The sequence below is a fragment of the Saccoglossus kowalevskii genome, chromosome 10, assembly GCF_978046115.1.
Source record: "Saccoglossus kowalevskii chromosome 10, keSacKowa6.1, whole genome shotgun sequence".
Lineage (NCBI taxonomy): Eukaryota > Metazoa > Hemichordata > Enteropneusta > Harrimaniidae > Saccoglossus > Saccoglossus kowalevskii.
Window position 1 is genome coordinate 11,687,992 of NC_140650.1, and position 13,921 is coordinate 11,701,912.

The window sequence follows — 13,921 nt, forward strand, 5'->3', positions numbered from 1 at the left end:
CCTTGACCAGATTTTGAAACAAATTGTCATGGACATGCATCCTAACATGTATAAAGTACATGTATGTGCCAAATTTGAATGAAAACTGACAGGACGTTCAAGATACCACATAAAAAAAACAAGATGCCTGCCAGTCGACCACCTTTGATCCAATTGCTAAATAAATCGTCATGACATGTAATCTGACATGTATAATTTATGTACATGCAAAGAATGAACTGAATCGGTCCACAGGATTCTGAAATATGACTCTGGACAAACAGACGCACTGATGGACGGGGACATGCATGATCTATGTAATAAATTTGAGTGAAAACTGACAAAGCATGTACAAAATACGACAAAAAACAAGATTGCTGCCAGTTGGCTATTTTGAATCAAATCTCTAAACCACTGCATGTCCCACATAAAGTACTAGGCACATGCAAAGAATGAACGGAATTGGTCCAAGGGATTCTGAGATACAACTCCGGACGGACGGGGACCAAATTATAATAAAAGTTGTACAAACCACTACCTCAGTCTGAAACCTTTTAAACTTTACACCATAGTCCTAATAAAATGCACAACAAGTCCAATAAAAATGTTATTTAATGGCTTAACCTCGATACAAAAAGCAATTACACACTAAAAATAACTAAAACAATAATGAATACATCTTTACAAAGACTTACAAAATATTATCGCAATTTACCAAGCCAAAAATAAAGTTTTCAAGTTGGTAGTAGTACCAGCAGGCCAAATGAACTTGATCAAATACTAGCAATAGACACAATCCTGGACATTTTATCTCGTGTATACCATTTCTAGAATTTGTTTACAAGGCAGTCTACTACCGATATTACGTAGAGTTACATTGACGATTATACAACTGTTTAAAATTGGCTTCTCCGAATATTAACCGATAACACTGAAAATTGCAAACTTTGCTAGAAAATAAAGAGTATTTTGTTATACTGGAAGAAAGCAGGCAACAATAATCAGTTTCTGACTCGTCTACAATAGCCAACAGCATGTCACTAACTAACAGTAAAGTCTAGAAAGATGCTAATTGAATGAAAACCAGGAATGGAAAGCAAAACCGGAATACAACAATCATTAAAGGCAATTTACAACAAATTATTTTCATGATTTTAGTACAAACAAAAAATTTGCAAATGTGGTTGAGAAATTCTACTGACTGGGGTGAAAAACCTTTGTACATTACACTACATCTTCGCTAAGAAATAAATGACAAAGATTAGAAACAAAAGATTTACAATAAATAAAGATAGAAACAAACTTCACAGGCAACCATCTTGTACGTTATATATTCTGCCATTTAAATGTGCAACTAAAAAAAATCTCACAGCCTGGCCGATTGTGAATAAACGGTGGTTATATATACTTTAAAAGTGATATCAGGAACATCTTTATATGGAAGTCAAGGGTAATAGATTTCAACGACTTCGACTGCGACTTTTATGCGGAGAAGGAGACCTGAAAGAAAGGAAAATGGTTTACTAAAATTCTTTATAAAGCTTAATATTGGTCTTGTGATTCAATACACCAGCAGCAAACTTTTCAATTTATTCAATCGAAATTATTTGTTTAACAAATATTCTCCACCACGTTTGTGCCGACAGCAGAAAGATTAAACATTCATGTACACCGTAACTTCAAAGAGGCATGTGAAATTGGAAAGCACTGTCGACCAAATGAGCGAGAATAACGCATTATTGAAACGTGCTGTTCTGTCCCCAGTTGTAAATGCCCAGCATGATAGACATGTGGAAATGTGAATTATTTGAAATAGCTTTCATTTTAGCGTAAATACAGAAGAACTACAATTATGTAATTTTTCAGTGAACTTCACAGTGTGAAACCTGACAGATCAAGAAAAATTTCCTGCTGACCTAAGCCAAAGCACTGTTACACACGCAACCAATACTGAAATGAAATTGGCATAGGAATAAAATTTACATCAACAAGTGAAATTGTTAAATGGGTTTGAAAGTAGCAAAATTATGTAAAGATTAATAACTCCTACCTGGATGCAGACAAACCACGATCTGGAGTACGAGATCGCGAATGGGAACGAGAGCGAGTGTATGAACGATGTCGGCGTCTGTAAATTAGAGTAAAAACAAAGGTCAATGCTGTTAGCTATGTAGCAGCAGTCAAGTACACTTATTACAATAATCTGTAAACAAAATCTGCAATTATATCATGTGTATGTATCACAACCACCATTTTGGCTCATTTCAAACACTATTGGTTAAAGCGGGAGAGTCTTCACTTGCAGATGCATCAGATGGCCATAGTGTGTCATTGTTTACAAACTAGTGGCTACGCATGAGCCTTTGCCTTTTTAGCACGTGCAATCATCTATTGGGACTTCATTCCCGCGTGTGCACAGGTGACAACCCTCTCGCTTTAATAAAAGCACAAAACATTGTGGCAAGGTTAATTAGTTGTGGAGCGCCACGAGTTGTATACATGGACATCAGAAAAGTAAAGTAGTACCTTTCGTAGCTTCTTGACCGTGAACGTCTGCGACTGACGAGAGAAAAAAAAATAAAAGTTAACATTGGTCAATTTGACAAGCTCCAATGTTTACACATGCACAATATTACAGTAGTCGAGGATGAGGATTAACTTTCAAGCTGGCTATTCTAGCTCTCTTTGCTCTTTCATAGAAGCTAAATTAATCTACAAGAGTATCTACAAATGTAAAATGTGGTAAAATTTAAAAACTAACAAATTTAAATAGATGAAACAAAACTATTAGTCAAATTTAGTGTCCAAGATGAACTTGCTCTGTCCAAATACACATTCAGTGTTCTAAAAATTCAAACTACTGTAGTGATAAAAATGTATTACTAATTTGCAAGTTCTAATTTTTCAGCAATTTCTTTAATTAGATTTCAAAAGCCAGCAATGACCGTGGAAATCAAATGGCTTCGCAAGTGACAGGATAATGACAGACAGTCAAACCATTGTGGCTGCAGAGCAAATCATGGTAGCAGTAATTTCCATGCTGTTTGCATCCCGAGAAGAACACTAATGCGACTGTTTAAAGAACTAAGAAGCCGGATACAAGCGCAGTACCTGCGATAGTAGGGACTCCTACTCCTAGACCTGTACCTGTCACGATATGGACTTCTGCTCCGGCTTCTTGATCTGTATCTACCACGATCAGACCTATCATAATATCCTCTTCGAGACGGCAACCTTTCTTTACCACGCATTTGATTTGGAGCTAAGAATACAATATGATAAATCTTGAGTTTATCAAACGATCAATTGACACTAACAAGACCTGGGCTAGTGTGCTTTCCTATATTACCAACCTTATTCTACCCCCTACAAAAACAGTCCACTATAAATACATACTAGTTTAACACACAAGCTGAACACTTGGATACATCACTGGCACTATGACTGCCTGAAGGCCTAAAGAACTTTACCATTCCATCAATAAAGATTATGACATACTTACTTTTTCTATCTCCTTGTGCAAACTGAATATCTAATTCTCTACCATAGAATCTATAATGGTTCAAGTTATACTTGGCGTCCTCAGCATCTCTGATATCTTCAAATGTACGCTAAGTTAAGGAATTATTTGCTAACAAAGAAATAGCAATATCTCCATGCACAACATGCAACAAAGTAACACCACGTTTGCAGTTAACCAGTTGATGACTACTGCATGCATAATAAATCATGTGCCTGTTTAACATGTGCAAATCAAGGCTAGTGGGTAACCATGTACTAATTATTTAACATTCAAAGTTCAAAGGTTTAAGAGAAATTAAGATTAGATACACATTATAGTTGATTTTAAAGGTGGAAGCACTTTTCTTTAGCTTGGCTTTACTTGACCCCACTTTCACTTTTCATGATTTTGACCTTGTCTCAATTCTTTTCTGTACATCGCCACAGTTCTCTGCTAGACTGTACACCCCACGTTTTCATTCTCGAGCTTGTCTCTTGTCTTTGCTTGGTTCTGTACAGACCCATTAATAGCTTTCTTTTATACAACTTTTTAGCTTGTCTCGCGGCTTTCATGAACCTTTGACTTGATAGGAAGACCTGAACATTTCTTGCCTTTGCCAATGCCTCACAACCGGGTCTCATCTCCCTTATGCTTGGCAGAGTGTAAACCGACTGAACCTCGAGTTATTTTTTTTAACTGTTTGGATCGAAACAACTTTATTCTTTCAATCAAAATGGCTTGACTTGACGTCTTTGACCTTGCCATAGACATATGAACTTTAACCTTTGCCCTTGATCTTGCTTTTTCTACAAAGAATAAAATAACAGTCGTATATGTCAGTAACATACAACTGAAATAAAATTTTTTACCTTTTACTGCAAAGCAATACCTTAATATTGTACTTGAATTTGATACAGATTTTACATATATTCAGCATTTTAGAACAGGGCTTGAACTTGTGAGGACACTCGTTTTTGAGGCAAAACATTTTGGAATTGTTTTGGTCTCATCAAAACTGTAGAGCATTCAAAGCAATAGCCTTCACAAATTTCGGCCCTGGAATTGCGAAACTACTTAGATGCACACATAAGCTCAGGGACGCTCTAATAATGGAAGCTTATTCGCCTTATCTGCCATGATAACAAATAAATTTAATGATTCCCTTCTAGAATGAAAGTTTGATTCAGAATTATGAATTTAATTATGAATACTTGAAAATTTAATGATCCCCTGAACTACTGATAAATTTGACACAAATCAGCACAACACTATGTGTTTGTTGATCCGATAAAACCATCATACTTGTATGGCAATTGTGTAAGCAACTAAGACACGCGTGATATACCATGCACAGCGACCTCAGTTCACAAGGATGGTTAAAAAATAATGAAATCGCAACTAAAATAATTACAACACTAGCTGACTTTTAGACTGCCATGAGACGTTTAGTTTTACTAAGCTTTAGTAGTCTATCAAATAAATGCCAAATTATTTACTAGTAATATATACATTGTATTGGATTACATTAAACCTTGACCGTATTCTACGCCCAGCAAGAAACTAGTTTAGTGATCGAGGCAAGCTTAAATTCTACAGTAAATGCCAATCAGTCTACTACAGACTTTGCAAGTTAAAATACCATTTTCCCAGCAATATACATGAATATAATTCTTGACCCAAACCTTATAGCATTGCATGCGAATGATCTATTAAACTCAAGTAAATTTTACAATAAATAAATGCATCAATTTGGAAATCCAGAAAAAGCATGTTTTTTGTCGCTGCAGCCTTGGTAGCACCACTTTTTATCTAGGTAAAACAAGCTATAGGATGAATATAGTGACGGCATGAACCCTTTGTGTGAAGGATATTGGACATAAGCGAAACCTCGAGGTCTTCTTGTATGATGATCCAATGGAATATAGACATCAGATGTAGGCCCATATTTCTCAAATATCTGTCGTAACTCCTCAGGTCTGTGTATTAGAAAGTGAATCATAAAATGCCTTTCTAACCCAATGACATGCATTATTATGCTTTTTACTAGTGTTATTCAACAAATTTCCCGATAAATCTTGAAGCACAATTTTTCAAGTCTTATTTCCAATATAAATGTGTTGTAAGAGGAGGTGGCACAACAACCCAATATTAGTTATTGTGCAAAACAGTGGAAATATCCATAACAAATATATAAGCACTTTTAAAAAGCCCTAATGTGTTCTTGTTCTGGTAGCTTCACTTTGAAATTGATAGGCAAATCAACATTTTGACAACATAGGAATGAATACAAGCATTGTTTTTAGCATACAAAATTAGCCGTTTGTGCAACTGTCTTTCAGCTGTTGCACAGACACTGACTGATAACCGAAAGTTCCACAATGAAACAACATTGCAATGAGTACAAGATCTTACTATAATTTTAATACAAGCCATGACAGTTCTATTTATAGTATAAATAAAACTGTCATGAACCGAAACAAATTAAATTAAATTAGAATGTATGCAGACTATGGACAGTTGCTGTTCTGTGTTTTTTTGGCAATTTGTTTAAAGTGACTTCATTTGAAACAAACACTTGCCCCATTAGTAGTGCTGGTGAACTGCAGAGCTCAAATAGAGTAATATTTTAACAAGTGTATAATAAATACAAATTTTGGTTCATATTTGCTGCTATTGGAGATGCTTTTCTAATAGAGAAATACAGTTAGTCTAGTTGTGGTATCAAGGTGATGTTGCACACAAAAAAAAGTATTTAATTGTAATTAAAGAAAAACAGACCCCCCAAAAAATGGAAAATGAGTAGCCATGGGTAAAATTCATTGAACAAAATTTAACATTATCACTTCAAAGAAATATTCACAACCATCGAGCAAATCGTTGAAAGACAAACGCACAGCATAATGAAATTTTTGATGCGCACACAAGGGTGAGAAATAACATTCTCATAATGATCATTTGTTACTAAAATTAATCACAATTGCATAATGCGATCAAGGTTTTATAGAGAAGGTTGAAACGCCATTAAAATGATACTAGTGCCAACAAGCATTAGTCATGATCGAGTCACGTGAACAAGAACGGGGAACAGAATAAATTGGAAAATCCAGTAAAAACGTTACATGATTCGCCCCGGAAAAAAAAAGTTAGACTATGTCTTACTATATTACAGAAATGAAAACAATGCAAGTCAAGATCACAGAATCAGTCGAAATATCCGATGGAAATCAAGAAACAAACTGACGAAAACGTTACTGACGCGTGTATTTCAGGCAAACAAAAGCCAACATGGCGGACATCGACTCTGCACGCCCGGGAAAAAGAACACTGACGGAAAAATCCTCTTCAAAGAGAAACTTTCTAAAAATAACGCATTAAATGTGATGAGAAAATTGTTGTGAAACTGCGTTGTAATTACCTGGTCCCATCAGGAACGTTGCGAACATAAAGCGAAGTATTTGGGGGACGACTGCCAAAACGCGACATGACTGAACGTTGTCTGAGATGTAAATGACAAGAAATTTAAATTAGCTACATGATGTGCTGCCACGCGAGGGCGCACCTCAATCAGATGCCGAGACCCGGATGTAGCTCTTTATAATTTAAAACTATTTACATTTTTACAGTTTTTTCGGAAGGTGTATGAGGCCGGCACGGTTTTGTACGTACGAACTAATTATTTCATTCTTCTTCATTATTGTATGCATAAAAAGTCCCGAGCGTGGTGCTATTTGGCAAACATGTATACTAGTATTACGTTTGCATCATGATTTAGCGCAGAGGGACGGACTGTCGGTCAGACAACTATGAAGTAAATGCCATCAAAGAAAATAAATCAGCCAATTAAATTAATTCACTGTAGTGGTCCTGGAGGAGAGAGAATAGTGGCGGGTTATGTAGCAGGGATTACAAAACCCAGCCCCATACTGGGGTGTTTGAATACTTTGTCTTGGTATTCCCTACATAGAGGAATTTGTCAGCGAATACTAACATTTGATTTTGGCGTTAGGAAATATGACCTTCCTGAATTAAAATATCGACCTTCCGGTTGAAAAGATTGATATGCGCATTATGAATTATTTCAGTGTCTATCGTTAATGATTTCTCCGAAACTCAAACTATAACAGTAACCACAATGCAAACAGTCAGTATTTGACTATAATAGTGGTTGGGAAATGTGCAATCATGGAAGTAAAAGACAATATGTTTTTACCTCCATGGTCCAATGTAATATTTATGCACATCTTAATCTACTATAGATAAAGTTTTTACACAATACTGTATGATTTTTATTCCAGACTATGACTTTGCTTCAACCGTTCCACTGAGGTGTTCGATTTTGAAGTGTAATCCTACGCTTGTATCAGGATAAAAGTGAATTTATGTAATTGTTTTAAAATTTTTGATATCAAGGTTATCCAAATAGGGCATTTCGAGAAGCAGTGATAGGTTTGAATGGTAAAGGAGTAGTGCACGTTGGACAGGGGTTATTGGAAAGGCAAGTCAGTTAACCAAATGCCGGGGGGGGGGCTACTTCCATAGAAGTGCAATACGGGTATGTGCCTCCCGACTCGGGTGTCATTTGACGTTTGTTTGTTTTTTTGTTTAGAAGTCGTTCATTTATCAATGTTTTGGTTTAGAAGTGTGTGGAATTTCTTTACTTTTTCACAGGTAGATACCGGAAAAGAGTGTTCGAATAATTAATTATGCGACTATAATACCGTTGCCTGGGATTGTTACGGACTGCAACACATTACGTAAGGCATAATTGGAATTAGTGCTGTTTGTTGGATTACCATATTTGGATTAATTGTTGTTTCGTCGCTGTCGCGATTGTGTGCTTGGGATTAACCTCTGTGTATCGCAATTGTACCGTGATATGTCGTTTTTCTTCGTCGTTGTGCCACATTCGAGTGCTTGAAGGGTGAATCACCACGTGTGGCCGTTGGAAGAAATCTTATTATATCATACCGTTTTCGTGTCATCTATTCGTAATTGCATCTGATTTCATGGTAAACTGGGACTAATTGTCTTTTTAGATGAGTGTTTAGTCACTGTTGAATTGTATATACTATAAACTACATTACGCACTAGTGTTTTGTTCGTTGCTTAATTTATCGTTATTCCATATTGTACCTTATAAAATGATGGACTAATTTTTAATGTAATAATTCTGTATACCAATTTTCTATTGTTATATTAAATTTCATATATCGCCCACAGAGCAACCATCTATAACATTTTTCGGTAATATCGGCAACAGAGCTAGTCCACTGTTGTAATTTGAATATGAACGACAACGTCTCATGATATCCAGCCATATCTAATTCCTTAACCGTGGTTGAAAGTTATTTACTTTTACTTTCTTTATATGAGGTATTTCTCTTATTAGTAAAACTTGAAATTACTCTAGCTTTTACATTTTGTTTCCAAATTGAAGCTACTTTCACCTATATGTGAATGTTGAAATAAATTTACTATACTGTAATTTTCATTTCTTGACTCATTTCAATTCAGTTTTTGCGCGAGATGTCAAAGTCGACAAACCTCACAGTATTTTTTTTTCGTTGAACTCTTTTTCCCATAGAGTTGCAATCGTCCCCGACCTACTGAGCCTGTTTGGATTCCATTAAGTTCATTTCTGGTGAATAGAATTGGGATACCAAATCAATTTCGATCACTGCATATGTTGACGTCATTTCTCGTACATGTTTCGATCTGTTTTTAGTTCCCGTCCGCTTGTGCATCCGTTCGTATCTCGCACATGATTGGACCAAACCCGATTCAAGATGGCCGAATGACAGCCATTTTAAGGCAAGTAATGTTTCCAAATCACACACGTTCATCATTCCGGAAGTGGATTTCAGTCGTACAAGATCAGATTTTATACAAACATGGCACATTGAACATAATGGGACCTTGATTTAAACGATTTATTTTTTAAGATTGGGCTCAAAATGACCAACTGATGGTCACTTTATTTTAAAGATTGTTACACATCTTCGACAGGCCCTATCAAATTCAAAATTTACATATACATCAAACATCAAATCGGACACAAGGACATAAATTTTTGTCAACATCAACGCTTTCTAAACGTCTCGGTAGTCATGCGATATCTTGTGCTCAAAATACAAACGAGGACTTGTTTTCAAAGTTGCTGACAATACATTAACAATTGTACGACATATGTAGTTCTCCGAATTTGTCGGTAAACTTGAATGGATAAGATAATCTCTAGAGGGTAACCAATACTTGTTCAGTGTTGTGTCGGAACAATTTAAATGTGAGCGTGATTCAACAGACTACGCAAATTAGTCAGTAGAGTAATGTTCAGTAGTACATGTATATACATAACTACTGCGATCATCTATCATCACATCAAACTGTTAGGCGTCATTAAGATGCGTAAATTATTGCAATTTGAATGGTTTTTAATGTACACATTTTCTGGAGAATCATTGTGAATATTTTCACATTAAAATCTTGGATGTTCACAAATAAAATGTTTCAGTTCAACCTCCCTGAAAGGTTTAATGTAAATGTTGATTACGTCGACCCGCGAAATGTCGAAAAAGGGTAAAACTTTCTAGAACTGATGAATATATATTGAATCTTAGTCTTTGGTAATTATTTAATATACCTGAAATAACTAAATTGTGAAAGGTAATACTGATTATCTTAATACTGGCTACTTTCAGCGGAAGTTTGTCTTAAAGACTGATCAGGGTAACGATTATAAAAAAAGTGTCCTTATGATTTGGTTCTGGTTTTTGAAAACCATGGCAGACAAATTATTTGACCTGCCATAATGTATTTTTCAGAAAGTAAAAAAAATCTGAATTATTATTTTTACACAAAATAAAATAATTTAGATAATTTACTTGAGCATATTTTTTAAACATGACGTTGTTCCTTAATACAAGACACTGGACATGGCAATCATTAATAGTTTGACAAACATTTAATAATTTGTTATAGAGATAAGTAGATATTCTCGAACACGTTTTAGACAATATATTATCCTATAATAACCTCAAAAATGCATTCTTAAGTGTATATTTTTTTTTATTTTCATGGGCATTCAATAAATGTGTACATTTCATAAGACACTCTAAGCAGCCCATAACAAAATATTTATATATGGTTTCTGACTCTTGAGCTAATAAATGTCTTCTGCCAACCGAGTATCATGCAAAGTTTACCAGGTACCTCAGTGATTTTCGGTGGTCGTCCCAGTTCCTTAATACTAACTTGACAATGGGATACAGTAAATCTGTGTTCGCATGTTTCACTATACTCTTCACAGAAAGTGCATTGAGACAAGGGGAAAATTGTCCTGATTTTATTTTATGTCATTTACATCGTTTGTTTGATGTCTATTATGTAGTAACTTTTTTTTTTGTCACTTGATAAAGTTGGAATCATTTTGTAGATTTTCATCCATCATTCATTCACAGAATTCATTTTTAGCCTAACGAGTTTTTTTAAAGTATATTTCTGGTTAAGTTTTCCAATAAAATGTCCTTGTTTTTTATTATGACGGTTGTTTCCCTATTCTCTGGTACTTCACCATGGGCCAGTTTTCCTATCAGTATTGCATATCCCAATCCACTTTAGTTTAACAATCTTCGACATTTCATTTTCTTTGTAGTTGTTCTACTGTTTCAGTTCATGATCAATATACAAATCCGATACAAATTCTTTTTTGTATTTCTTTTATTTTGTATACAGATCAACCTTTCTTATACTTCTTGCCAACCCTGCCTATTGTTTTTCTTGCAATTCGGTCGACTCCCTCCAATATGAAATTATATAGTATTTTGTGCACTTTTTTCAAGGAACTATTTTCAACATAGGTAATTGCCATAATATAAGTAAACTGGGATAATTCAACAGTGTATGAAGTTAGATAATTATATATGAATTCAATCAGAGGATACTATATAAAACATATAGTACCTATGCACAATAATTCATCATTTATTTCTACATAAACAGGGTGTTCTTGCTACAATTGTGAATAAACTAAAGATGTTATTTTTAAATCATGGAATTAACGCACTAAATGCTTTATCTCTCAAGTCTATCGTCTGGAAACAGTTATCCAGCCACCATCACCATCCTTGTCCACATCTCCGGCTTTTCGGTTATAATTTGAAGATGATGTCTTGTGTTCACTCGGTATTGAATCTCCCTCTCTCCAATTGTGTGGTTGATTATCATCACGTTGGTAACGTGAGCCACGATATCCCCGAGTACTGTTAGTACTTTGGTAACGTGGTGTTGGGCGACTATGATTATAGGCACTGTCATATTGTGGACGAAGTGTATTATAATTGGCCCTGGAATCTTGAGGTGTAAACTGTCGCGATCGTCTCCAGCTGTCAGTGGTCCGATCGTCTGAACTGAAAATACACAATTACTGTCATAAGCTACAAATTGAGGATTAGTTTCTATAATACATAATTTATATACATTTTGTTTAAAATTATTTAAATCTTTTCCTTAATACTCACACACTGAAGACTGTCGTGAACGTGTAGCATTTCGTCTTTCAATCTCTTCATCTCTGTAGGTGAGAACATAACAAATACCCACCAAAAGTGTAATACATCTTTTCACTGATTTCATTCAATTTTTCTGCAGCTGACATGAGACCAATATTTATAATTAACTCGGTATATATGTAATGCTACTTGCAGTTACGGATTTTTGCATTACTGAGCATGTTATTGCGCACGTGTACAATACGTATATAAAGGAAACTATTATTAAACGGGCAATTCACTGAATTAAAAGTAATATTTTAAATATTTTAACAATATTAGGATTCTTATCAAATAATATATAACTATTCCTTTTTCACATATCACCGCGAAAAATAAGAAATAATTGCAACATAGAATGCAAATTATATTATAATATGATAATAATTTTAATATTGATAGCATGAAGAAGATATAATATATATAATTTTCATTTGGACTTGAATTAATTTCAAAGCAATGATCAATGTCACATCTTACCTAGCTTTTTGTTTTGCAGCTTGTGCGTTCGCCTTGGCAACTCTGATTCTATACTCTTGTTCGTCTTTGGCCTGTTTTACTGAGAGATAATGAAGACGCGCATAAAATGAAATAATTACCAGTGCACGGGAGACAGACACTGACGTGAAAACTAACTACACATGTATAACATTAATGAAAGACGTGTGGTCTATGGCATTCAGTCAAGAATGTTGCACCCACAAAAGCTGTACTGATTTATTCTAATATTATCTGTTTTCAAAATTATTCAAATATTTGGTTGTAACTTTTCATCACACGAATTCAAAAAAGTTAACGATACAACAATGCACAAATAACACAATATCTTACAGCTGTGGTTAGCACACAGGAAGTCATTCTCTGTGGTTTAGATTTTTGAATTAGGAAACTTAGTTGTATGTATTTTGACAAATGTATTATTAAAAAGACTGATAGAATGTAAACGCTATGGGGAAATCACAAAGTCATAGATAGATGGAAACAAATTCGGGTTTCACCTATAAATATGCTATAATTTCTTTGATACATTTCGCTCAAAGAAATAACAAGAATCTTATCAAGAATTGTGCACTTCAAATAGTGATCACGTCCATATATGGCGTAACTCTTTTTATTAAAAAAATGCACAATGATATGCAAGTATTTCATATGATAGATACCTCTTTTTATTTCTTCCTTGCGTTTACGCTCCTCTTCCTCTTTCTTTTCTTTCAACCACTTCTGTCGGCGGTCTTCTTTACGGTCAACTTTTCGCTTTTCAAGTCGTATTTTCTTTTCATTATCATACATAGTCTTCAAGATTGCAAGTTTTTCCTGGAATCATAGAACTTATATTAGTATTTGAAGTGGTTACTTGAAGCGACTAATATTAAGAGTTAACAGGTAATTCAAATACCTTGTATACACACTTTCTGGCGTGGGTCAATCCTATTAGGAATTCATCTTTGCTGACCACCATACGTGACAAACGATTTCTGTTTAATTTGGCTAATTTCCACACTTCTTTCAAATTCTGAACCTAGAATATCAAATATTCTACAATTAATACAAAATAGAACAACTATTATAACCGCATCTTATGTAAATACATAAATGTATACTTGTGATATATACGAGTAAGGTATATCAAGATTACCAACACATTGAGTGGAATGCCATTCATTTGCATAAATACAAACCACTTTGTGTTAGCTCATTCAGTAAAATAATTCAATAATGTCACTGTGGGTATTATAAATATACAAATGATTATTAACTAATAATATTATTTCAAAGCTATATATAAATAAAGAGTGTTATTAATATAGATGCAAAAGAACAAGTGTAAAGTTTCCCAAAGGCAATAGATCACAACCAAGATGGTGATAGCAAATGAAAAATAAATACCAACTGC

The 13,921-nt window shown here is 34.5% G+C and overlaps 1 protein-coding gene across 1 annotated transcript; it reads right to left on the bottom strand.

The window, feature by feature from the left end:
* Positions 1-1,282: 1,282 nt before the first annotated feature.
* LOC102802698 (serine/arginine-rich splicing factor 12-like) lies at positions 1,283-6,993 on the bottom strand. Its single transcript, XM_085504245.1, has 7 exons — positions 6,897-6,993; positions 5,353-5,457; positions 3,482-3,585; positions 3,091-3,241; positions 2,506-2,538; positions 2,030-2,107; positions 1,283-1,479 (listed from the first exon to the last, which is right to left on the bottom strand). The coding sequence occupies exons 1-7, from the start codon at positions 6,962-6,964 to the stop codon at positions 1,440-1,442; spliced, it is 579 nt and encodes a 192-aa protein (XP_085360371.1). The 5' UTR covers positions 6,965-6,993; the 3' UTR covers positions 1,283-1,439.
* Between the last annotated feature and the right edge of the window lie 6,928 nt (positions 6,994-13,921).